This window comes from Notamacropus eugenii, chromosome 7 (genome assembly GCF_028372415.1).
Source record: "Notamacropus eugenii isolate mMacEug1 chromosome 7, mMacEug1.pri_v2, whole genome shotgun sequence".
Taxonomy (NCBI): domain Eukaryota; kingdom Metazoa; phylum Chordata; class Mammalia; order Diprotodontia; family Macropodidae; genus Notamacropus; species Notamacropus eugenii.
Window position 1 is genome coordinate 18,033,153 of NC_092878.1, and position 26,209 is coordinate 18,059,361.

The 26,209-nt window shown below is 36.9% G+C and overlaps 1 protein-coding gene across 7 annotated transcripts in view; it reads right to left on the reverse strand.

The window, feature by feature from the left end:
- Window positions 1-26,209, reverse strand: part of RYR3 (ryanodine receptor 3) — a 750,252-nt gene that overhangs the window by 348,282 nt on the left and 375,761 nt on the right. For all 7 annotated transcript variants that reach the window (XM_072625274.1, XM_072625277.1, XM_072625272.1 and 4 more), the window contains exons 16-18: window positions 17,829-17,947; window positions 11,584-11,717; window positions 9,851-10,092 (exon numbers count right to left, since the gene is read on the reverse strand). In XM_072625274.1, coding sequence (XP_072481375.1) covers window positions 9,851-10,092; window positions 11,584-11,717; window positions 17,829-17,947 — 495 coding nt within the window. The remainder of the gene's footprint in view (window positions 1-9,850; window positions 10,093-11,583; window positions 11,718-17,828; window positions 17,948-26,209) is intronic.

The window sequence follows — 26,209 nt, forward strand, 5'->3', positions numbered from 1 at the left end:
AAAATAATGATCTAAAATAGAAAGCTTTGATCTCCTGAAGGTTGGAAAAGCAAAGACTTACACTTAGCTTGAGGTTAGGATGAACAGATTTTATTAGGTGGGTATGAAGCTATGAATCAACATATGAATGAGAAAACATTCAAGGTTTACAGAGTGCAAAACACTGTGTTAAAAGGTGGAGATACAAACAGAAAAGCAATATCAACCCTGCTGTCACAGAGCTTACATTCTAATGGGGAGCCAATTTAGGACTAAATTAGTGTCTAGCCAACCGAAGCTAAGCTGGATTAGCTAGCCTGAAAGAGATGAATGTATCTGTCAAGAGGAACAGCACACCCAACAATGAACAGGCACAGTGGGCCCAGCAGAATGATATGCCCAGCTGAAACACCATACCCAGCAAGGGGCAGGTCCAGTAGAAACACTGTACCCACATAGTACCCAGAGAGTGGACACAGGGACAGCATCACAACACACCACAAAGTACCATCGGGGACGTCAAAGGCCAAGTAGGGGATCGTCACACATGGCTGTTCTCCCCACTGACATCATGGTTAGGTTTCACATTGTGGGAACCACTTGAGGACTTCCCTTTTTACTTTCTTTTTTAAAAAAATATTTATTTTTAGTTTTCAACATTTGCTTTTATAAGATTCTGAGTTCTGAATTTTCTCTGCCTCCCTCCACTTGCCCCTCCCCAAGATGGCACACAATCTGATGTTGGCTCTACATGTACGATCACACTAAACGCATTTCCACATTAGTCATGTTGTGAAAGAAGAATGAGAACAAAAGGGAGCAGCCATGAGAAAGAAAAGACAAAAATACAACCAAAAGAGAAAGCAGCGTGCTCCAGTCCTCATTCAGGATCCACAGTTCTTTCTCTAGATAGCACTTTCCATCTTGAGTCTTTTGGAATGGTCTTAGATTGCTGCATTCCTCAGAACAGCTAAGTCTAATGAAGTCAATCATGTTACAACGTTGCTGTTACTATGTACAGTGTTCTCCTGGTTCTGCTCGCTAACTCAGCATCAGTTCATACAAGTCTTTCCTGATTTTTCTGAAGTCTGCCTGCTTACCATTTCTTATGGAACAACAGTGTTCCTTGAGCCCCTTTGAAATGTTCTCTGAATGAACACAAAAATTAGGCTGACTGGGATCATTCTCCTACTTATGAATGATAAGAACCAGGGGCCTTGAACTGGACGCTGTCATGATTAATGGCATTTCCTTGATCTTGTTGTTTTATGGACACTATCCTGTTATGACACTCCCTTGTTTATGGCCGACAGAAACCAGACATCCTGGGGGCCTCTTGTTCTCTGGAAACTATAATTTTGACAGAATGGAGGAGGGAACACTTCCTTACTCTATGGATATATAATCTTCTTCAATTAAGTTTTCTTTGAGCCACATATGTACGGTTCTGCTAGCTTACAGAGAATAAACAGCACACATATGACCTAATTTTGTTTGTCTCTTTCTAGACCAAACACTGAAGGCTGACAGCATATATACAAAAACATGAATATATACCTTTATGTATGTATTACATATAAATGTGGGTACAGACATATATGTGTATATGTGTGCTTGCTGGAGCTTAGAGAATGTTCTGTTGCAGATCTTAGGATGTGATTTTATTAAATGTCTTTACTCTGAACTAACTGCATTGTAAAAAGAAAAACAGTAAGAGATCTTGTTTTGAGTGGATGTAGATCCCACACAATACCTTGAGCTTGGAGTAGCTGTTCTAAGGATCCTCCATGTGAGAGATGGGTGTCACAAGTACCACATATAAAAAGAACATCTTCAGTTGTGCCTAAGGGTGAATTATTCCTACCTTCTGAGAAGTATTGCTGGTATACTACATACACTGATGCTTAATACTTCTCTAGCCCCAGGAATCTCAGAAGTTTATACAATAAAACCATCCACAGTTAGATTGCCTGTGTATAAGAATAACCCAAACATATAAAAATCTAGGTAGCAGAGAGATTTATTTCAACACCTTTCACCTATATGACAGAGGAAGGTGCCAAGTCAAGTCAAACCTAGAAGCATTTAAGTACTTACTATGGTTCAGTAACAAGCTACATTATAAAATCTGAAGAAAAGCAAACGCCGTCCCTATTCCCAACAAGCTTACATTCCAACAGGTGTGATAATATAAATAACTATGAACACACAAAAAATATACAGAATAGATGGAAGTCAATCTTAGAGGAGAAGACATTAGTGCCTCATAAGGACCAGGAAAGGCCTCCCATGGATCATGTTATTTTGAACTGAGTGTTCAAGCAAGTTAGGGAAATTAAGAGGCAGAGTATTGGAGACACGGGTGCCAGCAAGTTCAAAGGCATAGGAGGTGATGATGATGATGATGATGATGATGATAACAGCTGACATTTACATATCATCCGTGATGTGACACAAAAGGTGCTAAGTGTCTGAAAAAGATCATCTCATTTACCCTCATAGTCTGTTCCCCAGATACGATGGCTACTTTCAGGTCCTCACACATTACTCTCCACCTAGGTGGCAAAGTAAATGAAGCACTAGGACTGAAATCAGGACAAGGGGAGGTCAAGTTCAGTCACAGATACTTCTGAGCTCTGACCTTAGGCAAGTTTGGTTCAGTTTGCCTCAGTTTCCTCATTTGTAAATGGAGAATAATAATACTCCCAGGGTAGTTGTGAGGATCAAAGGACTTATAAATTGTAATGCACTTATCATAGTGCTATATGTTGGTTATAATAATAATTATTATTAATGTGACATGCCTATCCAATAACCAATGACCAGACATACCACTAGAGCAAGGCTTCATTACCTTTTTCATATTATGGACTCTTAGAAATCTGGTGAAGACTATGGACCTACCTCTTCTCAAAATAATGCTTTAAAAGAATAAAAATACATATAATGGAAATTAACTAAACTGCCGCTACCAAAAAATGTTTTTTAAAAAACAAACTCATGGACCCCCAGGTTAAGAAGCCCTCTACTTAAGAAACTAAATTCGATAAATTTTGACATTTTCACTATTAAAAGAAAAAAGAAGGGGACAAAACATAAAGAAATGAATGAAGTTGCAGCAAACTGGAAGGCTGGTCCACAGGTTTTACCAGGAAAATCTACAGTTTGTTGATCAATACTTAATTATAAGGAAATTGCAGAGTTCATTTTATCGTGTGTACAAAAGTAAGGAGAAATATCATTTCAAGGGGTATTTGGTTATCTCATTATATTACTTAATATCTGAAAAAAGACCATCCTAAAAAATTACTATTTATGATCATCAATTGAAAAGGATGAATAAATAGAGAAATTATGCAAAGAATTTGATAAGCAATTACTAAAAAACGGTAAGAAAACTATCTCTAGAGGACACAACAATTTCTCATTAAGTGTTGTGTGTGTTGCTTTAATCTCATTTTGCCATTATACAATTTTTCTTCATTATACATCAAAGCTCTGAACTCTAAAATACTGTGAAATTCATTCAGATTCTGACTGGAGTCATTAATGATGAACTTTCTTTAGATGCAACAATTCAGATATATTTATTTCTATAATCAAAATTTACATTTATTACATGTTCCACAGACTAGTTCAGAAAGATATTCTTCAAAGAGGAAAATATTTGGATTTTAATGGAAATAAAACGTGTAAATCTTGCACGTGATTTTGTCTATACTCTTCATTAGAATCTTGAAGCGATAAGGACTCCCCTCAACTTACTGCACAGAGTAAAGCAAGTCCAGAGCAAATTTTCAAGACTGGCAATCAACTTCTTACAAAATGAGCCCGACATCCCAATGGGAAGACTAAGCTAGTTAAAGTCAGCGGTTATGTATCTTCTTGGCACAAAGCAGCATGACTCCAAAAATTCTATTTCAGAGGAGAAATACTGAGTGAGATGGTACACTACCAATTTCTACTGACCCCTAATTGGACCCCTAATGACCCCTAATTGGACAGAATGAAGAAAACCATTGGCAGGCATATGCAGGAGACTTTTTCTGCGTCCAGTAAAAGTAAGTCTTAAAAAATAAAATAAAATAAAAGTAGGGCTTTTGGGGTGCTTTGCAAAAGGAGAAGTCAGAAGATTTTTCTCCTTTTAGGCATTCCTAGGATGATCTTTAGGTATCTGTAGTCTCTCTTATCTACAGAAGGACGCAATAGTAACCCCAAGTAATTAAGAGACATGGTACAAGAATATGTCTGCTTTATGATTTGGACAGAAGACAAACAGGCATCTTCACAATGGAAGTAAAGATGCCACACACTTTTTCAATTCCGCTTACGTCCTCAGAGATTCAATATTACAAAACAGGGTATCTATAAAGAAGCTCACATATTAGCTTTCTCTTCCTGAATCACTTCCCAGGGTGTGGTCTTTTGAGGGTCATGTGACATTTGGCATAGTATTTGGCAAAGTTTTTAGCTTTGATCAGATGCCTCTGAGTTTTCTGATATAATCTCCAGTAAGTTCAGAAGCATCTGGACAAGTTAAAAACTTTAATATACTAGACTAGAGTCTATGAAAAGACTTTTAGGAACTCAGAAAGGGAAACTCAATCACAATGAAGATGATGTAAAAACTGGATTATGGAACAAGAAGTTGGGAGAACAATAGGGAAGTAGAAATTAAACTTTAGCTAGTATTTTTCACTTACATTTTAATTTTTATTAATCCTACTGCCCTTTACAAAATCCTATTCTAATATTTTATTTTGGTAGGGAGAGAATACTGGACTCTTAGATGGTATGGCATTAAATGCAAGCTTTGCCTGGCTCTGCCATGATAAAAAGGCTTCTAGTACGGCCCTGGCAAAAGAATCAAGGTCTTTTCCAAAGATCTGCCTAGCTAAATAGAGAGAACACATCACGAATAGGCTAGTCATCTGCTGAAGAATTCTCTGGTAAAGTCAATTGATAAAATTAAAAAAAAAAAAAGACAAAATGGAACTTAGTCCTTAGTGGTCTCCTTCTGATTCTGAAATGATTGTGACTGAGATTTGTTAAGAAGCAATAGTTTTTAGACTTTTCTATAAATGTTAACGTAACTCTTGGTACCCTAAATTTTAGGTATCCACTAACCAATTATATTACTGGAGGTAGTGAATTATATCAGTCTTGAAATTCTCACTACAATTGAAGTCAGAAAATAAGAGGAAGTTATCTTTAAAGGGGAAGGATAACACAAATATGTAGAAGCAAATTAAGAATGTGATAAAAGTGGTTTACTTCTCCATTCAAAAACTATGAAAAAAATTCATGGGGCATCTGATCATCTCATAATGTAGAAATGAATAAATGTTTGCCAATCAGGAAAATAATTTCAGCTTATGTGCCAACATCGGTTGCAGAGGATGAGGCAGAAAAATTTATGAAGAATTTGGCAAGACCCTCCAAATTAAATCAACATGTACTTTGATACTCAATGATTTCAATGGAAAAATACACACAGAGAAGATGATGAAAAACTTGTTGAAAAATCTGGCTCAGGATTAAAGAATCACGGAGGCCAAAGGCTTGCATACTCACAGAACACGCACTGCTTTAAGACAATAAATATTGTCTTCAAACAAAGAATATGGAAGTCCTAACCAAAGCAAGCACTAAATATAATGAAAAACTGCTACTGACTATATGCAATGAACAGGAAATGACTCCTTGTTCATATGGAAATTATTCTGGAATTAGCAATTTGTAAAGAACAAGATCATTGCTTTATGAAGATAAAGATTGAAATAAATTACAATAATAGATGAGAAAAATAAGAATGATAAAAATATATCAAAAATATATCACTCAGTTAAAGCATCTCTATCCTGAACTAATAAGTTATAGATGATGAAAAAAATGGAAAAGGAATGGATATGAAGACTTTGACACAGATTTTACATATAAAATTTTATTTTATTATACAGAAATTTAATCAATTATATCCATTACCAAAGTTAGACCAAAAGATCTTAAAAATAGAGTGGTCAGTGAACCCCAGAAGGACAATGTCATTTTAGAATATAAAATCTTTAGTAAAATCTTACTGAAGAGGATGACATAAACTGTGAGCCATACTACATGAGAAAAGAATGAGAATCAGTTGAAGAAAAAGAATGTTTTAAGAAAGGATAGCAAGAAGTCCAACTAAGCATTATCCCCAAAGCATTTAAGGATGAAACTGGGAACAACAGGCCAAAACTCAAAATGATCTCAAGATTTTAATAAACTCTATCATCAAAGACAATAGAAATAGCACCTTTGGACTCAGTACAATCCTGTTAGTGTTGCTGGAGGAGCACGTGAAAATGGTTCCAAAGGGGGTGTGGGAGGGGGGGGGAGATGAGTAAAGCAGCAAGACTAGATCAAGTATTCAAAGAGGATATCCATACTAGAGGTGACACAATTTTGAGTATGGCGGGATCCATTCTTAAGATACATGAAAGAGAGGAGGAAACTAAAGGCATAGAGGGCCTTTTATAGCCTAACACTTTTCAGAAAAAGGTGAACAAGAAAATATCCATAACTACTGCTCCATTCACTCACTCTCCCATCTAAATCAAATGTTCAGGACAATTGCTTTCTCTTACACTGAAGCCCTCCTTGATGAAAGCATAAAGCAAGTACAAGCAGGATTCTACAAATGTGATTGCACAGTGACCATGTCTTTACAATCACACAACTAACATTTAAGGTTAGAAAATACAAGACCACACAATGTTATTATTTGTTGACTATAAAAAAACAGTACTTTATTTGCCAGAATAAAAGATATTCCCCTAACAAATTGTCTCCTAAACATATATCAAAATGAAATAAAATTCCCTGAAATATATAAAGGGCTATTTTTTCCCCTTTGATTCCTGATACTAAGTGGGACATAAAATAGGGAAACATCTTACCAAAGCTACTTATCACAGTGATGAAGGGCGTCCAGCACAGAATCCAAGTTGAAGAGGGATTCTGGAAGGTAATGTCCTCTGGATGCTCTTGTTTGCAGATGACATTTAACTGACTATACTAAGAACACTTCTAAATGAGATCTATAATCACTCAAGAGTTTGGCTTCATTATCCATACAGGAAAAAACCAAAACCAAAATCAAGTGGGTAAAGAATGCCTATTGTCCAGACCACGATATGTAGCTAGATGGACAATTAAAAGAATGCACCCATTAATAGATAGATTTGGGAAAGACAGAGTAAATAAATGATGAGGTTGGCCCAATGTTGAAAAGGAAAAAGGATGTGAATGACACTGCCTTTGGGAAATGGTACAAGTCTTTTAATTCCATGCTCCTCTTGGAAACAGAGGCCCATCTTTGCAACAGCAGTGTTCTGCCACTGATGTTGTACAGCTATAAGTTACATAATTCTATGATAATTCAAGATTTCCCAAAGGGTAATGGGAGGCAGAGTACAACATATGACACACAAGGAATTATGAAGAAAGAGTGCAAGGGAGAGTTTTACTGAAAAGTATGACTAGATAAAAAGGATAGGCTAGTCAACATCTACATGCTCAGTTACTATTGGCCCATGAGAAATGCAGTGGAACACCTGTGGTGAATTTGTGGGAGGGGATAGATGAGAGCCGTACCAGATGGGAAGGCATGGATGGTGATTATTTGAACTCCCACACAGATGAGCGGACAGAATCATTGAAGTATTTTATATATTAACTATTCTTTAGGAAGCTCAGAACATAAAGAAAGACCTCCCAAATGCCCTTGGGAGAACAGGAGGAATGTTGGAAATGATATAGTCCTGTCCATTTATTTAAAGACAAGGGAACAGAGGCTTAGAGAACTGAAATGACTGCCCCAAGGTGTTAAGAACTGGCAAACGGCCAAGCAAGTAGCAGGGATGAGAACATTTGATTCGAAGTTCAACGTTTTCCTCATTGTACCACGATGCCTCCTCTGTTTACTTACTTAGTACTTGTGCCCTGCCTACTTCCACACAGGAGATCCAGTAATCGGCAATATTATACACAATACAAAACAAGATAATTTTAAAATAAAAACAAAAAAATCAATGGGAAGAATGTAAAAAATAATGTTATCAGACATATGAGATGACTTAATTATTGTAGTTGGATACTGAATTTCCTGGCAGCTCAGGCAAAAAGAGAAATAAAGTAGGTTATGTGGTTCTCATTATCTTGTTACAGGAAATATATACAAATTAACCCACCCAGGCAAACTTTTCTACTGCATTAACCCATACTCCCCTATGGAACTCCCTCTCTCCATTGTGAAAGCTCCCAATCTCTCCACTTCTTACCTAAGCAATGGTCTTGAAGGGGAGCTGTAATCTAACTGCTATCCAGAAACTCAGTGCAGCTGCACATGCTCCACTGGGGAATTTTCCCTCTTGCCCCATGTGTAAACTATATGTCTCTCAGATCAACTTGTAGCTGAGATAGACACCTCTCACAGGGTGTGTTCTACCCTTCAAACATAAATTTATGAATGAAAACCCTACCCTTTCCCTTTTTTTGTTGTGGATAGGATAGACTGAATCACAAAGGATGAACAAATATAGATGGGTTACGATCTTCATCATAGGCCTATATTATCTTTCCCTCAAAACCCAGCTCTCCTCCAAACATTCCTCTTACTGTCAAGGAAACCACCAATTTTCCAGTCTCCTAGATTGAGGACCTAGATGTCATTTTCAAGTCCTCTTTCTCTCTCACCCATTATATCTAGTCAGTTATCAAGTCTTGTCATCTCTCCATAACATCTATATTATCTGTCCCTTCTCTTTACATACGTCATAACCACTACCCTAGCATGGGCCTTATCACCTTTTACTTGGACAACAGCTTCCAAATTGGTCTCCCAGTCTCATGTTTCTCCCCTCCCTCATCTATACTCCTCAGAGCTGCCAAAGTAATTTTCCTAAAGGACAGGTCTGACCACATCACTCCCCAACTGAAACTTTAGTGGCTCCCTACTACTCTAGGATTAAATGTTACCACATCTTAACCTCATCCTTTTAAAATATAAATTTTACATGAATTTTAACTCACATAATTATTACTTCAATAGTACATGTACATAATTTATAAATAAAATAAATATATGCTATTGGGAGTACATGCTCAAATTTTATTTAAGCCTTTTTTACTGATGGGGTGTGTGATATATAAAAAAGTCTGGAGATAATTGCATTAAATGATTTCTCTCAAATATCAGTTCTGTTTAAAAAGTTTTTTATAAATTCTGGGTCAGAGTTAATTCATGGCTTAATTCTTAGACAAGTGCCTAAAATGTAGATACTCTATGTTGTTGGTTGAAGTAGGATCAATTTGTTTTTAATTCCAGACATAAGGGAGGCAGAACTGTTGCTCTTTTACAGAATTTAAAGTGACTGATTTATATACCCTTATCTATGATGAAGGCCTGAACCTATTTGCATATTGATAAAGGGTTACAGAGACTCTCTAGGTAGGACCAATATAGCCCTCAAAACAGAAGTACAGGTTTGATTAATCATTTGAACATATACCTGATTGAGGCCTCAAAATACTTTGGTATATAACATGGAAAATTTGAAAATTTTAAGCACAAATTCTAACTATTAAATGTCTTGGTCACATCCTTAGGAGTCATGAGAAAAAAAGAAGTAGAGGTAAATTTCTTCATTTAGATGGTAAACAGTCATGAAAAAATAACTTGTCCAGTCTCAGTAAGTTGGTGGCAAATCCATGTTTCCTAACTCCATGTTGGCTAGAGTAGTGACCTTCAGAAAGGGCATGAAAACTATGGGAGAGATTCCTTAACTCAATGTGAGGAAAAATAACTGAATGCAATTTTTGAAAGTGTACTTACCAGACCACAGATGGAGCCCATCAAAGCCATAGGAGTATAGGTCATCACCAACGCCGTTGCCTCCCCAACCTTCTCCACCACCAGGGTAAGGAGCATAGCCTGGTGAAGAAGCCCAGCCTACCCGCAGGTGTGTGGGTTCTGCTGTTAGGAAAGGATCCACCTGATCTATTATAAGCTCAAAGTACCATTTCCTGTACTGAGCTGAGCCTTCAGCAACTCCCAGGAAAATATTTGGCCGGATGCTGAAATGGAATGTAAAAATCAGGTAACACCCACAGACCCTGATAATGAAGTACATATGGTCAGGGAATAGGAAGGGAAGGGCTGGTCATTTTGTACCTAGAAAAAGGATATGTATTTTTATTATTATTACTGAAAAATAGGAGTTGTAGGTAAACTTTGGGTCTTAGAAATTAACACCACCTTCTCCAATTGGTAATATAAAATAAAGATTTATGTTGACTCTCTGCACCACCACAAACTTCCTCATTTCTGCTATAAAAGGAAAGTAATAGTTTATCTTTACACCCAAAGTGTTTTGGAATCCTACATTCTTAAATGGGAATTATTTTACAATTGTTAGGAGTAGCCCGTAGAACTCAGTTATAACTGAAGAGGTTTCTTGGCAATAGGTTTACAATTTTGAGGTTATTAATATAATACTTTGTGTATTATAATTTGTCTATTTGTGTAAAGACTGCTCTGGGCTAAAGCCTGACTTGAGGCAGAGTTGAATTTCAAAGGTTCAGTTCTTTTCAACCTAGGACGATCAACTCCTCTATATGTTCCAGGTCTTTTCTGGAAAAATTTGCTAAGTAGCTTTGTTTTTGAAAACCTGGACCCAGTAAAATCACAGTTTTGTCTTCCCCCATTTAAAAATATTTTATGTGTTGTTTCTAGAAGGCAGAGGTGGAATAAGGATAGAAGAAAGGGTATTTAATTTTTTTTCACTTTAGGGGAAAATAATATGTCGAAGTAATAATTTTCTTTAGCTGGAGATGTCTTAATTGAGTCTGCATAATATTCCTTCACTCTTAAGTCAGCTTCTCTAGTTTATCCTCTACATGTAACTGTGTAATTAAGTTGGAATTATTTTTCCTGGTCCTTATCTAACAAAAAAAAAGGGGGAAAAAGCATGACTGTGTAATCAAGAGTGGTCAGGGTTAGACAAGGCCTGGAGCTAAACTATGAAACGACCCTAGCATACAGAACATAAAAGTACTGATAATCAAATAGCCTGTTACTGGATTTCATAATTTTGTCAAGCATTTAAAACTGCTGTTATTATTTACAGACAATAATGTTTGCAAACTGTTGCGATAACTAGTTTTTATAGATTTCCACACATTGTACCCATATAAATGATTTGCAAAATGAATTTGCTTTATAGTTGTGCACAGTCTCCAAGTCCTGAGAACTCTAAAGGATAAATTTGTACACTCATTTCAAGTCTCTTAAACCCAGGAGGTTTTAAACAGGCTAATTCTCTTCAATTTTTCTTCCCAAAGAGACTTTATAAACAGTTAATGCAAAGCTAGAAGTCAGAAACACGCTCAGGAGCACTAGGGGATGCTGGACTTATCACCTTTTGTGATCGGCAGTTGGAGCACAGCAGAAGACTGAGAATGCACTGTCATCCTATATAAATTCCAAGAAAGGAGGGGCCAAGTATATTTCTCCCTCCCTTTGTGGTCCAGACAAGGTCAAGTATGGTTCTTGGTAAACCACCGTACCTTGTCACATCGTTAATCAGCCGGGTCTGGAGAAGCAAATCTCTTCGGGGCAGCAGGTTGTCACAGATAAGATTCTGGTTGGCTCTGACTGCGACCCCATTACAAAGACAGAGAGAGCAAAGCACGTCAAGAACCTGCAATGATACAGACAACAAAAATCACCAGGCAGTGTACGTGGAAAAGAAACCTGCAGTCCATGATAAGTTCCAGAAAGTAACCACCACAGTACTCTACTACCAGGTGAAAGGATGGGCCAAGAAGTCCCAGAATTCAGCTCCAGAGAAGGGATGAAAATGTATATAAAAGCGTCAAGGCTATTCAGTGGAATACACCTAGAGGATCCTTTTCCACCCTCAGCCATATTACTGTGTCTCCCGTCTCCCTCCTTCAGAGATATACTGGTTTTGTAGAAAACAATTACATTTTTCTTCTAAGCCTAAGGACTTAGATTTATTAGCAGCATGTCTGGGTTAAGTCCGATAGAGTCATAAACTAATGGTAAATAAAAAGCATGCAAGGACCATATATGGAGCTGGAGCCTTCTAGCATAGCTAAGAATTATATGACCTGAAGGTGACTTCTAGGATCACAGGATGTTAGAGTTGAAAACGATATTAGAAACCATTTAGTCAGTCAATCAGTAAACATTTACTAAACACCTAATATGTAGCTGACATTGTGTTAAATGCCGGGGATACAAAAAAAGGGTAAAAGATAGTTCTTGCTTTAAGAACTCACAATCTAAAGGAGGAGACAGCAGGCAAATAACTATGTACAAACAAGGAATATACAGAATAAATTGGAAACAATTAATGGGAGAAGGTACTAGAATTTTTAAAAAATCTACAAGATTTTGAGTTCTAAGTTTTTTCCCCTTCTTTCCCTCCTCCGTCCCCAAGACAGCATGCAATCTTATATAAGCTATACATGTGCAATTATATTAAACATATTTCAACATTATTCATGTCGTAAAAGAAGAATCAGAACCAAAGGGAAAAACCACGAGAAAGACAACAACAACAAAAAGAGAAATTGATATGTTTCCATCCACATTCATACTTCATAGTTCTTTCTTTGAATGTGGATGGCATTTTCCATCATGAGTCTTTTGGAATTGTCTTAGAACATCGCTGGGAAGAGCTAAGTCTATCAAAGTTAGTCATCACACGACGTTGCTGTTACTGTGTACAATTCTCCTGGTTCTGCTCACTTCACTCAGCATCAGTTCATGCTAAGTCTTTCCAAGATTTTCTGAAACCCTCCTGTTCATCATTTCTTATAGCACAATAGCATTCCATTACATTTATATACCACAGCTTGTTCAACCATTCCCCAACTGATGGACATTCCCTCAATTTTCAGTTCTTGAGCACCACAAAAGAGCTGCCATAAATATTTTTTGTACACATAAGCCCCTTTCCTTTTGTTTCTTTTCCTGGGTTAAAGTATACGCACCATTTTACAGCCCTTTGGGCATATTTCCAAGCTCCAACAGGGCATCAATGTTCCAATTTTCCCACATCTCCTCCAATATTTATCATTTTTCTTTTCTGACATGTTAGTCAATCTGATAGGTGTAGGATAGTACTTTTGAACTGTTTTAATTTTCATTTCTCTTATCAATAATGATTTAGAGCATTTTTTCATATGACTAGAGATTGCTTGGACACCTTTTTTCTGAAAAACTGCCTGTTTGTATCTTTCGACTATTTATCAATTGGGGAATTACTTGTATTCTCAGAAATTTAACTCAGTTCTTTATATATGGGAGAAATGAAATCTTTTTCAGAGAAACTTGGTGTAAATTTTTTCATAGTTATGATTACTGTGTATTTCCCTTCATCCTATTCCCCCACCCCTGTTGATCCTTTTCTCTCTCCTTTCAACTTGTTCATCCTTCTGACTACAATATCCCCCAATTTACCCTTCCTTCTATTAGCCCAACCTCTTCTTTTACTCCCTTCCCCTCCTCTTTCTTATTGATTTAGACTTAAATATATTACAGCTATAATAATATATTTAATTAAATATAGATTTCTATACTCGACTGAGTGTGTATGTTATTCCCCCTCTGAGCCAGTTCCAAAGAGAGATAAGTTCAAGTGCTTCCTCCCAACTCCCCCGTCTTTGTATATGCTTTTTAACTGCCTTAATAATGATAAAGCTCTCAGGAGTTACAGGTATCATTCCATGTAGTAATATAGTTTAAACTTATAGACTCCCTCATGATTTCTGCTGACTTTCTTATACTTCTCTTGAGTCTTGTATTTGAAAGTCAAATTTTCTATTCAGCTCCAGTCTTTTCATTAGGAATGTTTGAAAGCCCTCTATTTCATTAAATAGCCATTTATCCCCCTGAAGGATTATAATTAGTTTTGCTGGGTAAGTGATTCTTGATTGTAATCCTAGTTCCTTTGACCTTCAGAAGATTCTATTCTAAGCTCTTAGTTCCTTTAATGTAGAAGTTGCTAAATATCGTGTTATTCTGATTGTGGTTCCATGACATCTGAATTGTTTCTTTCTGACTGCTTGGCAGTTGACTTGGGAACTCTGGAATTTGGCTATAATAACTGGGAATTTTCATTTTGGGACCTCTTTCAGGAGGTGACTGGAGAATTCTTTCAATTTCTATTTTACCCTATGATTTTAGAATACCAGGGCAGTTTTCCTTGATAAATTCTTGCAAGATGATGTCGAGGCTCTTTCTTTGATCATGGCTTTCAGGTAGTCTAATAATTCTTAAATTATCTCTTCTCAATCTATTTCCCAGGTCAGTTGTTTTTCCAATGAGATTCTATTTGTTCATTCTTTTGATTTTGTTTTATTGTATCTTGGTGTCTCATGGAGGCATTAGCTTCCACTTTACTGATTCTAATTTTTAAGGAATTATTTTCTTCAGTGAAATTCTGTACCTCCTTTTCCATTTGGCCAATTCTACTTTTAAAATCATTTCTTTCTTCAGTGGGTTTTTGTGCCCCTTTTGCCATTTGTCCTATTCTCTTTTGTCTTCAGTATTTTCTGTGCTTCCTTTACCAAGCTATTGACTCTTTTTTCATGTTTTTCTTACATCACTTTCATTTCTTTTCCAAGTATTTCCTCTACTCCTCTTATTTTATTTTTAAAATTCTTTTGGATTTCTTCCAGGAATTCTTTTTGGACCTGAGACCAAATCACATTTTTCTTTGATGCTTTGGATGGAGCAATTCTGACTTTGTTGTAGTCTTCTGAGTTTGTGTTTTGAGCTTCCCTGTCACCACTGTAACTCCCAACAGTCAGGTTCTTTTTCTGTTGTTTGTTCCTTTTCCAGCCTATTTCTAGACTTTTAACTTCATGTTAAAGTTGGGCTCTCCTTTCAGGGTCAACGGGACACTGTCCCAAGCTTCAGGATTTTTGTGCAACTATTTTCAGACTTAATTCTGAAAGTCTAAGTTTTCAGTTCTTCCAGGATGGTACAATCTTAGGAGAAGTGTGCTTAGTACTCTCCTGGTCTGTGCTCTGGTCTGTGAGTACCTGCAAGCACTCTTTTCAACTCTAGAACTGTGACCAGGGTCCCCACTTCTCTGCAGCCACAAGCTCTGATGTGCTAGTTCTCTTCCTTACCGCGTTACTGTGACCTAGGAGAGCAGCCCAGATCAGCATGTGGAAAATACAATGTAGTCCTGCACCCAGATTTAGCAAAGGAACCCCGTAATCTCCTTCTGATCAACTGTCTGATCCCCTTACTGTCTCTATGTTGAGAGCTCCAGAAGGCCTTATTGTCAATTACCCCCAAGACTTGTTGCTATCTTGCCAGGGCACTGCCTGTGCTGAACTGTGTTCCACTTTCACTCTGGTTTGACAGAACTTTCCTACTGACTTTCCAAGTTATCTTGAACCAGAAAATTGTTTCACCCTGTCCTTTTGTGTGCTCTGTTATGTCAGTATTTGTTTTGATGGATCATTATTAAGTTGTTTGGAGGGGAATTCCAGAGTGCTTTGGAATCCCTGCCTTTTCTCCATCATTTTGGTTCTGTCTCCTCTGTATAAGAATTTCATACTAGACTATAAACTCTACGAAGATAGGTACCGTGTCAGAGTTAATCTTTCTCTCATGCCTAGAACATGGCTCTGAGCACAACAGGCACTTAAATATTTATCACATAAATGAAGAAATGAGATAAGCAGAGCACTTGTTATAGTCCTATTTAACATGACGAAAAAATGAAGTATAGAAAAATGAAATGACTTTCTTAAGATTACAGAGTCAATTAGTGGTAGAACTAGCACTGAAATCTAGGTCCTCCAGTTCCAAACCCATCACTCTTTGAAAGAATCTCTCTCACCTCTCTGAACTATTTTCCCATTAACAAGTTAGAAGACACAACAGTACACCAATGTGATGTTACTGAATGGCTCCTGGCTCTCTAAAGGTCCCATGGAACATTGCTTTTCCATTTTAGAGTCTTTCAATCTTAATTGCACCTTAACGTTCAGCCATATAATTCCAAATTTGATAATGATTTGGAGGAAATAATGGTGATTTCCATGGGAAAGAGGGGGAAATACCTTTCAGAGACACCACTAAGCTTGACATCTACAGACCGAAATATCTTTGGTACTGAACCATAAAATGGTATCAGTGAAAATTTAAGCCTTAAGTCACCGAGATTCTTGGGAGTCTGTAAGGGGGAAAAGTAGTACAACAGATATCCAAGTTTTGGGTCATGCCTGGTCAGTTCTGTGTTGCTCTTAAAAAAATTAGCTCTATGCATGAATGTGTGTTCACACATTTATGAAGAGACAGTATAGTAGAAATAATCCTTTTTTACATGTTACATGTTAAGTTGAAAAGCTATCAAAACTATTTGGCCTGGCGTGGTGATCTCATACCAATCTCTACTATCTAATGTTCTAAGATAGTCATCACAATGCTACTATGACAACCTGGGATTACATTTCACTTTGAAACTTAAATTTTACTTTGGCGTAATGTTTTAAAGGGCCTTCATTCTGGACAATCATACCTTTTGCTCCAAATCTGTTAAGAAAAAAATCGAATTATACTCTCCACACTATCAATGGACTTCAAGGATATTTCTATGTAGCTACTGGCTTATGCTTCTGGGTTACTTGAGTACATATCAATTATTTCTATTACAGTTAGCAGGAAGGAAGGAACATGTTGGCACTCAGAGAAAAATGGTTCTAAAAACTAAGCCTTATGCCTATTTTTGATCTACTGTATTTGGGAAAGTAATCTGCGATCCCACATATTGCTTTCTATTCTTTGTGAAACAATGTTGCAGGCGTTGAGGTCCATGACTTGCACACTTTCTATGTGTATCATATAAACAATACTGCAGAGAGAAGCTCGTTTCACTTTCCCCAAAAATTCATTTGTGATTTATGGTATCAAAGGCTGATGGAAGATTAGAAAGTGTGGGCCCATAAGCACAGATCAACTTCCTCTCCCTTAGAGGGACATAACGACTTTACTCCAACTGTGCATCCTAGAGCTTCAAAACGAAGAGACCCGTGTCTACAAGTATCATTCTGACCATCAATCCTTGGCACAGATTAGTATCTAAGAAATCTCTTCCCTTCCAGGGCTGTAATGTGATCTCATCCACTGCTGTGCTGTAATGGTATACGACAAGCTAGTTTTATAATGACATTCTAGTATATTCATTTTCTGCTCCATGTTTCTCTATATGTGTATAACTACTGTCGTTCTGTCAACAAAGCCCTAGCCTAGAGGACAGGAAAAAGGGTTGAATCAATGTATTTGACCTTGTATAATATTTGGAGCTTTGTTAAGAATGGGATAATTATATTAACAATTGATTTAGAACAGTTTAGGTTTTATCAAGCAGTTTATATAGTTTCTATGAACCTCAAAACAATCCTACAAAGTAGCTGGTATAGCTATAGTTTTATAGGAAAGGAGACTGAGGCTCAGAGCGGTTAAGTGTCTTCCCTAGTCACATAATTAAATAGAACAGTAGGTGGCTTCCTGACTCTACATCCATAACTTCCTACTTTACCACATGGATGAGAAAATCTTAGGTCTGGAGAAGAAATTTGAAACCACGATCTCAAATAAAGTTTGGTTGTTTTGCTTACTGGAGAGCTTGTGAAACTAAGAAGGAATTCTGCCAACTCATCTCTCTGTGGAACCAAAAGACAATCCTTACAATGTGTCCTGCACCCCTAGAAGGAAGGCACCACCTGAGTTCAAAGTGCTCTGTCAGTCTTCCCACACCTACCTTGTGATTGCGGCCGTGTTTATCCAGAAGAGAGATGATGGACTTTATGTGTCCCTCTGATATCAAATTTAAGGCTTCTGGGCTTTCAGTCAAGATACAATGCAATACCTCCAAAATGCCTAGATGAAAATTATGTCATTTGGACAGTTAGTAATCTGCAGTCCATAATAAAATTTAGAAAGCAAAGAATGAAAATAGCATTCTGAGGGAAAATAAATATCAACTTATAAAATCTATGCAAGATGAAGGATGAAGTTATCTATGATAGAATCTAAATCTCCTGGGGCAAACCCACCTGTGATGTATAGGCAGGTATAATTAATCACTTAATAAAAAATGATCACTGCCCTAAAACATGAAAAAGCAGCTGAGAGTGTAATTTTTATTTGTTTAAACCAAGACAATTCTTGATTAAAAATAAGCACAGGAACTCAAATTATAAAGATTATCTTTTTTAGAAAGAACTTGGATGGAGATCTTTTGTCATCGAGTTCACAGTAAATGACAGGCAGGTAGAGCTGCTTCAAAAATTCTAAGCTCTAAATTTACTGAAACAGAGACTGTCTTCTCTTCCCTTTCTTCTGGTACCTAAGGGCACCTATGGTAATTCCTTGAATAGAGAGGTACTTATTAAACATAAGCTGTCTAATTAACATGTTCTTATTATACTTTTAGATCATAATCTCATAAAGAAAGTCCTTAGGATATAATTACTTAAGAGTCTCAGTTCCCTAATACCCTGTCCATTTTGGATTTCTCAAGATTCATTTTTGTTACAACTACCTACTGGATGTCCTGTAGACATATTAAATTGAACACATCCAAAACTGACTTCATTTTCTCTCCCCTAAAACTCTCCCTTCTTCCCAACTTCCCTATTATTATTGAGGATACCACCATGCTCCAAGTCACCTAGGTGTCAAAGTCACTACACACACCCCATCTTGTCAAGTTCTGTCATTTCTACCTTTGCAACATCTCTCATTTATATATATTAACTTCTCTCCTCTAACACAGCTGTCAACTTAGTTTAAGCCCTTACACCTCACACCTGGACTATTTGCAATAGCCTTCTGCATGGTTTGCCTGACACAAGTCTCTTCCCTCCCAAGTTAATCATGTACTTAGCTGCCAAAGTGATCTTCCTAAAATGAAGGTCTGACCATATCAACTCCCCTACTCAATAAACTTTAGTGGTTCCCTGGAATCTTTAACTCTAAAATATTTGGTTTTTAAAGCCCTTCCAAATCTTCACTCCCTTACCCCCCAGTCTTCTTCTCCCTTACTCTCTTCCACATACAGCAGTCTCCTTGTTATAGCTTGCACACAATACTTCCCTCCATCTCCTACTTCCTAGCTCCTGTCCCCATGCTTAGAGTTCCCTCTCTCATCTATCTCGCCTTTTGCTGCTCCCTTCAGGTCTTCACTAAACTCCTATCTTGTCAATAAGTCTTTCCATATTTCCCTGAATGCTGGTACCTTCCCTCTAATATCATTTCCAGTTTACCTCATGTATATTTTACATAAACAAAACTGTTTACATGTTGGTTTCCCTTCACTAGAATGTAAGCTCCTTGAGAGCAGGCACTCTTTCTGCCTTACCTTGTATCTCCAGAGCATAGTGCACTGCCTGGCACATAATAAACATGTAACATATGCATGCTGCTGTTAAAACATTTGAAGAACATTTGGACATGACACAGAGCAAGGCCGAGGGGAAAGGAAGGCACAAGGCAGAAAAGACACAGCCCATGAGGCTCTCCCCTACTAAGTATCATCTAAAATACTATGCGAAAATATCACCCACATCCTAAGGATGAAGTGAGGAGGAACAAAGACTTTCCAGCTCACAACGAAATAAACAGTATCCATCACATAGCCTCTCATAGAGACCCACAGTACGAGCTTTCACTGGTGATGATCTGTACTGTGGTTCATCAATAAGGGCTATGGCGATGACGACAAAGACATTTTAGGAACTGAATTAGGGTGATTCACTTCTTTCAGGCCAAAGTTGTTTTCTAGCAATGTTTGAGCAGAAAATAAACCCAAAGGAGCCAAAGGAAGAGGATTGTCAGAATTAATAAAAGAGTGAAAGCAATAAAGGAGATGATGATATACTAGAAAAGAAAAGGAAAAGGAACAAAAAAGAAAAAAGTGAAAAAAGAATGCAAGAAAAACACAAACATGCACACAGAAGAGGAAGAAGAGGAAGTTGTGGTTTTACGAAGGAAGGAATGGGAGGCCAGTAAAGTTGGCAGAGTAGAAAGAAGTACAGTTATCTCTCCTACAACTACTTAAACAAAGGTCAAGTCCAGCCAAGTGGTGAGCAAGAAATCCCAGGAGAAAAAAAAAATCAAACAAATAGGTGTTTTCCAGGTCTGGTAAACACAAAGAGATAGCCATAGGCCTGTACGTTCAAGTCCATCCAAGAAAATGTCTGCACAGAGCTTTTCACCAGGGGGCCTGAGATTGGGGCTACAATTATTTAAGGAGAGAGAACAGAAAGACAAATGAGTTGGCAATTATACCACCCTAAGCATGGATCAAAGCTACATATCCAGTGCAGGCTAATGTTGGGACTTGCAATTGAGTGATAAGACCCAGGTCTAAGTAAAGTAGTAGGCTTACAGTTTGGTTTAGTCAGTTTAGTAATCAAAGAGCAGCATATTGGATTCAGTTCCCAAACTCAGGCTAAGACCTGGAGCCAAGTAACCATGGCAGGGAATGTGAACCCAATGGGAGCTTATAGCTCTATTGCTCTCACCCAGGAGCAAGATAGATCCAGCCCACAGACCTGGGATGAGGCTTGAAGATGAGGAACCAGGGCAAGAACCCTGTAGTGGGGCAAGTCAGTATTACACAGATTCATGATTTTAGCCAACAGACATGGAGCAGGTCTTACAAGTAAGTAACTGGGTCAGTGAGTGAAGAAGAGGGGGTCAGTCTGTTCAGAGCGATTGCTCTGAACCTACAAAGCTTTCTTAATCACTGACAAAGGCTAGGCCCACACTGTCTACCAGGGCTCTGATCAGGAGGAAGCTTGCAGTGATTCTTCTCAGTCTCAAACTGGGGTTGGAAAACTACAAAGTGCAGAACAGGAGGGCAGAGTTGAAATTATGCCCTATTTTAGATGGCTTACAATCTGATGAAAGTTTGCAACTCTCAGGCCACCCTAGAAATCCTTGAAAAAGAAGGCATTCAATAACCAGAAAAAGCAATGTCAGGACTCCAGATAATATGGATCACAGTCATATAAGTCTCCAATATTCCTTCCAAAAATGTACAAAGCCTAACCCTATCACGACATCCCAATTCAGGATATAAGGTTAGAAGAATGAATAAATGAAGAAAAAAAGATCATTCATGATTAAGAATTACTGTGTAACAAGGGATGCCAGAGATACAAATCAAGAAAAGAATGACTCCACAACTGCTACAAGTAAAGGCCTAAAGTGACACACAGCTTGGCCACAGGGTCAACTAGAATTCCTGCAAGAAATAAAGCAAGAGTTCAAAAATGATATTAAAAATATGTGGATTCCAGATGAAAGACCTGAAAAAGAAAAGTAACAGCATGGCACAAAGAGGTACAAAATCTTAACAATGTAACAGACTATGACAATTAGAATGGATCAAACAGAAATTATTAACTTCATGAAGAACAAAAAACACTAAAGCCAAAAGTCTTTTAAAAGAAAATATCAAGACTCTCATTAAAAAAATAGCCTGGAAAAGAGATAGGAGGATGAGGGAAGAAATTTAAGGATCACTGATCTACCTGAAACAAACACCAATAAAAAGACCCTGTATGTGCAGTTTTAAGGAATTTTGAATAAAAACTGCCCAGATATATTAGAACCAGAGGGCAAAGTGAAATTAAGAAGAATCTCCTCATAACATACTAAAAGAAACCCCCAAAAGAAAATTCTAGGGTACATTGCCTCAAAAACATTCTCAGGTACAAATCTAGATCTTCAAAATTAAATAACTGGAATAGACGACAAAAGATATAAACATGTAATTGAAAAAGACGAGGATATTAACAATGACTGAGTATTTACATTCTAGCAGAACAATTGCCTCCTAAGACCATCGAAAGTCATGGAGAGAATTAAATGAGATAGAAGACCTGAGAACGGTTTTATTATGTTTGATTATTTTTAAAAAGAAAGGACAGGGGGCGGTGTATGACATGCTAATGAAGAAAAAAAGGAAGATAAGCAAGTGAACTTACTATATCACATAATAGAGATGGTTAAGAAGAAGCCTATATAAAGAAAGAGGAAGGGAGCAGGCAACATTTGAAGCTCATTTTCATCTAATCTGGTCAAAGAAGGGTGGAAAAAACACACAAATAGTTTGATATAGAAACATTCAACTCAACAGGAAAATAGGGGAAGGGAGGAGGATGTAAGAGAAAGGGCAGATTCAGTAATGGTTTGGGCACAACAAAAATAAACCCTAACCTCAGAGAGTAAATGGTGAAGAGGGGTTTAAAAGCAAAGAAAGAACAGGAAACTGTTATTGAGGCTGGGGTGAGGGAAAGAGGTCAGAAGAGTGAACTTAGTGTAAGTACATAAATTGTTATTATACACTTGGTTTCACTCTGGTTCTGCTAAGTTCATAGGTTTTCCAAAGTTGCTCAGAAACCGTCCCCTTCAATATATCATATGAAGATCTTGCCAGCAGTATTCCATTGTTGTCATACACCATCACTTGCTCAGTCATTCCCCTGTTCACTACCACAAAAAAAGGTGTTATAATATTTTTGTACATATAAGTCCATTTCCTTTTTCTCCAATTTCTTTGGAGATACAGAACTAACTAGTGTTACCACTGTACTGTAGAGCATGCATAGTTAAGTATCCGTGGGGGCATAGTCCCACTCTGTTTTCAAAAATGACTGTACTAATTTACAGCCCTACTAACATACATTAAAATTTATTTGCTTTCAGTTCCTCCAATATTTGTCATTTTCTTTTTCTCAACTTTTTCAAACTGATGGGTGTGAGATGGAACCACAGAGCTGTTTTCATTTGGATTTTTTTCTAATTATTAGTGATTTCGAGCATTTTCTTATGTTACTATTGATAGCTTTGATGTTTCGGTCCCCTCTGAAAGTTCTTATCTCTTGACCAGTTACCAACTGGGGACTCTTACTCTTATCAATCTGTCTCAGTTTCCTACACAAGAAATGAGAGACCTTTATCAGAGAACACTGCTGCCTAATATTTCCCCCCAGTTACGTATGTGTTTCCTTTCATTTTGGCTGTATTGGTTTTGTGTGACTGATTTTCTCTGTCCTTCATTCCGATTGTGAAATCTTTCCCCATCCATAGATGTGAATGGTAATCATTTTGTTGGTTCTCTAACTTGTTCATAATAGAATCCTTTGTATCTGTCCCTTACTTGGAGCTTACGCTGGTATACAGTATCAGAGGTTTGTTATTACATAGTTTCTTTCAGGCTGCTTTGCAGTTTTTCTTTCAATTTTTATCAAATAGTATATTTTTAACCCAGAGGGTCACTGGGTTTATCAAGCACTAGGCTATTATATGCTTGCTTCCTTTTGCATACTGTGAACCCTGCTCCACTCCACTGATTGCTCTAATTCTTAACCTATATCAAACGATTCTGGTTTTGTAGTTTGAGATTTGGGACTGCTATACTCCTTTTCTTTCCCCCTTTTTCATTATTTCCCTTGAGATTCTTGACCTCTTGTGCCTCCACAGGAATTACTTTATTATGTTTTCTAAATCTAAAAAGCTATCCTTTAGTAGGTTAATTGGTATAGCACTGAATATGCAAATTACTTCAGGTAATACTGTAGTTTTTATTATATTTTCTCAGTCTAGCATGAGCAGTTAATACTTCTCTAATTATTTAAGTCTGTATTTGTGAAAGAGTATTTTCCCACATTCAGATTTATATGTGTGTTTTGGTAGGTAAAAACCCAAGTATCTTACATATTCTGAAATTATCTCTTCCTGCTGAGCATTTTTGGTAATATAAATATAAAAATTTGTATGGGTACATTTCATATCTTAAAACTTAGCTGGAGTTATTTTGAATTATTTTATTTGACTGTGTAGATTTCCTTAAGTGAAATATCATGTGATCTGCAAAAAGCAATAACTTTGTTTCCTCTTGACTATAGTTACTCCAACAATTTCATTTTCTTATTGCTATATCTAACATTTCTAGCATTATATCAAATAGTAATGGCAATAATGGAATGCTTGTTTTTGTCCCCAATATTATTGCAACGGCCTGTAGTTTTTCTCTATTACATACGGTGCTGGCTTTTGGACTTAGATAGATACTACTTAGTATATCAGGGAAAGCTATGTTGAATCTTATGCTTTCCACTACTTTTGGTGGGGTTTTTTTCAGACAGGAATAGGTATTATATCTTGTCAAAAGCATTTTCTGCATCAATTCATACAATTATATGATTTTACATGTTCCTGTGCTTAATATGGTCTATTATGTTAGCTGTTACCTAATACTGAGCCAACCCTGCATTGTGACTCCAAACTGGTCCTAGTGAACAATGAGTAAGCGACACAGGCCATAGGGCTCAGGGTGAAAGGAAGTGATGTGGGGGTCGTGCTGACCAGAAATTTGCTTGGGGAAGTAAGTTCCAAGGTAGGGTTACAGCTTGGCAGTAACTGTGAAGGGATGCAGTTTTCTGAAGTCTCTCGCTATTTCTCCTGAACGAACTCTTGCAGAAGCAAACTCAAAACTTACATTGTGTTCCAAATGTTCCCTAAGACATCAATTATGAATTGTTTGGAATAAATGGAAATATGCATTACAGGCAAACTGACTGCACTTACAAATTCTTTCTGGCTGCCGGCAGCACTTTTTTTCTTTTATTTGGAGGCTCTAGATTTTGGCAATGAAGTTCTTGGGAATTTTCATTTTGGGGTTTCTTTCAAGAGGTACCCCAGGAAATTCTATTTTCACTCTGTTTTTCACTCTGTCCTCTAATTATAAAAGACTTTAATGTCTCCAGACACTGGTTTAAGTCATAGCTTTCAGGAAGTTCAATGATTATTAAATTCTCTCTCCTTAATCTATTTTGTACATCATTTGTTTTTGCTATGAAATAGCTTAATATTCTATTTTTTCAGTCTTTTCTTTCTTTTTATATTGCAATGTTATCTCAAGGAGTCATTAACTTCTATTTGGTTCATTATAATTGTCAAGGAATTTGCTGTTTTGGCAAGTTTTGTTGTTTTGTATCACTTATGCTAAGCTAAAAATTCTCTTTTCAAGTATTTCCTTCATATCTCTCATTTCTTTTCTAGCTCTTTCTTCTGGTGTTCCCATTTCATTTATAAAATCATTTAACCTAATTTCTTTAACTTTTGATTTATTTCTTCCAGGACTACCTGGAAGAATTTCTGACTTCATGTCCATGCCAAAACTGGTTGAAGACATACTGAAGTTATTCTTTTCTTCTGGATTTTTGTCTTGGAATACAATGGCTTTTTATGTTGGGTTTATTTCACTGTGGCATACTCATATTTCCATCTTACTTCTTGAATTGAGATTTTTGTGCCAAAGGGTCATGGTTCTGCATACTTCTAGAAGAAATATCTGGGCTTTGTTTTGCCTTGTATTATATTCTTTTGGATCTTACTGCTGACATAATGAATTGGTCCAAACATTCTGGAAAGCAACTTCCAGAACTCTGCTCAGAGTTACCTAAACTTCCATATACTTTGACTTGGCAATGGTACCAGTAGGTCAACCATAATTCCCAGAGAAATCAAGGAAGAAAAAAAGAGACTTATAGTACAAAAATATTTATATCAGCTCTTTTTGTACTGGCAAGGAACTGAAAACTAAGGAGAATGGCTGACCAAATCATGCTATATTAATATGATGGAATATCACTGCTTTGCAAGGAAAGAATGATTTCAGAGAAACTTGGGAAGACTTGTTTTTACAAATTAAGATGAGCAGAACCAGTAGAAGAATTTAAAAACAGCAACAACAATGTAAAGTCAAACAACTTAGGAAACACAGTTTCAAAAAGAGCAAAAATCTAGCATGCTACTGACCTTACAGAACAGTGATGGACTCAAGATGCTGACTGAGATATACATTTTTGGTCATGGTTAACTAAGTTATATATTTTCCTTTATTACGACTATTTACTATGATTTTTTTTCATTTTTCCCACTGAAAGTAGGGAAAGTGAGAAGAATAAAAAATAAGAGTTTTAAAAAGCTGGAAGATGGAAAACTTCACAAAATCTACAAGCTGATACATGCCAAATGAAAATCTGAGATTAACAAATGAAAATAGTTTTGTGAAATGCAGCCTTATCTATGAAAAATTCAGAACCTTATTTCTACCTATTAAGG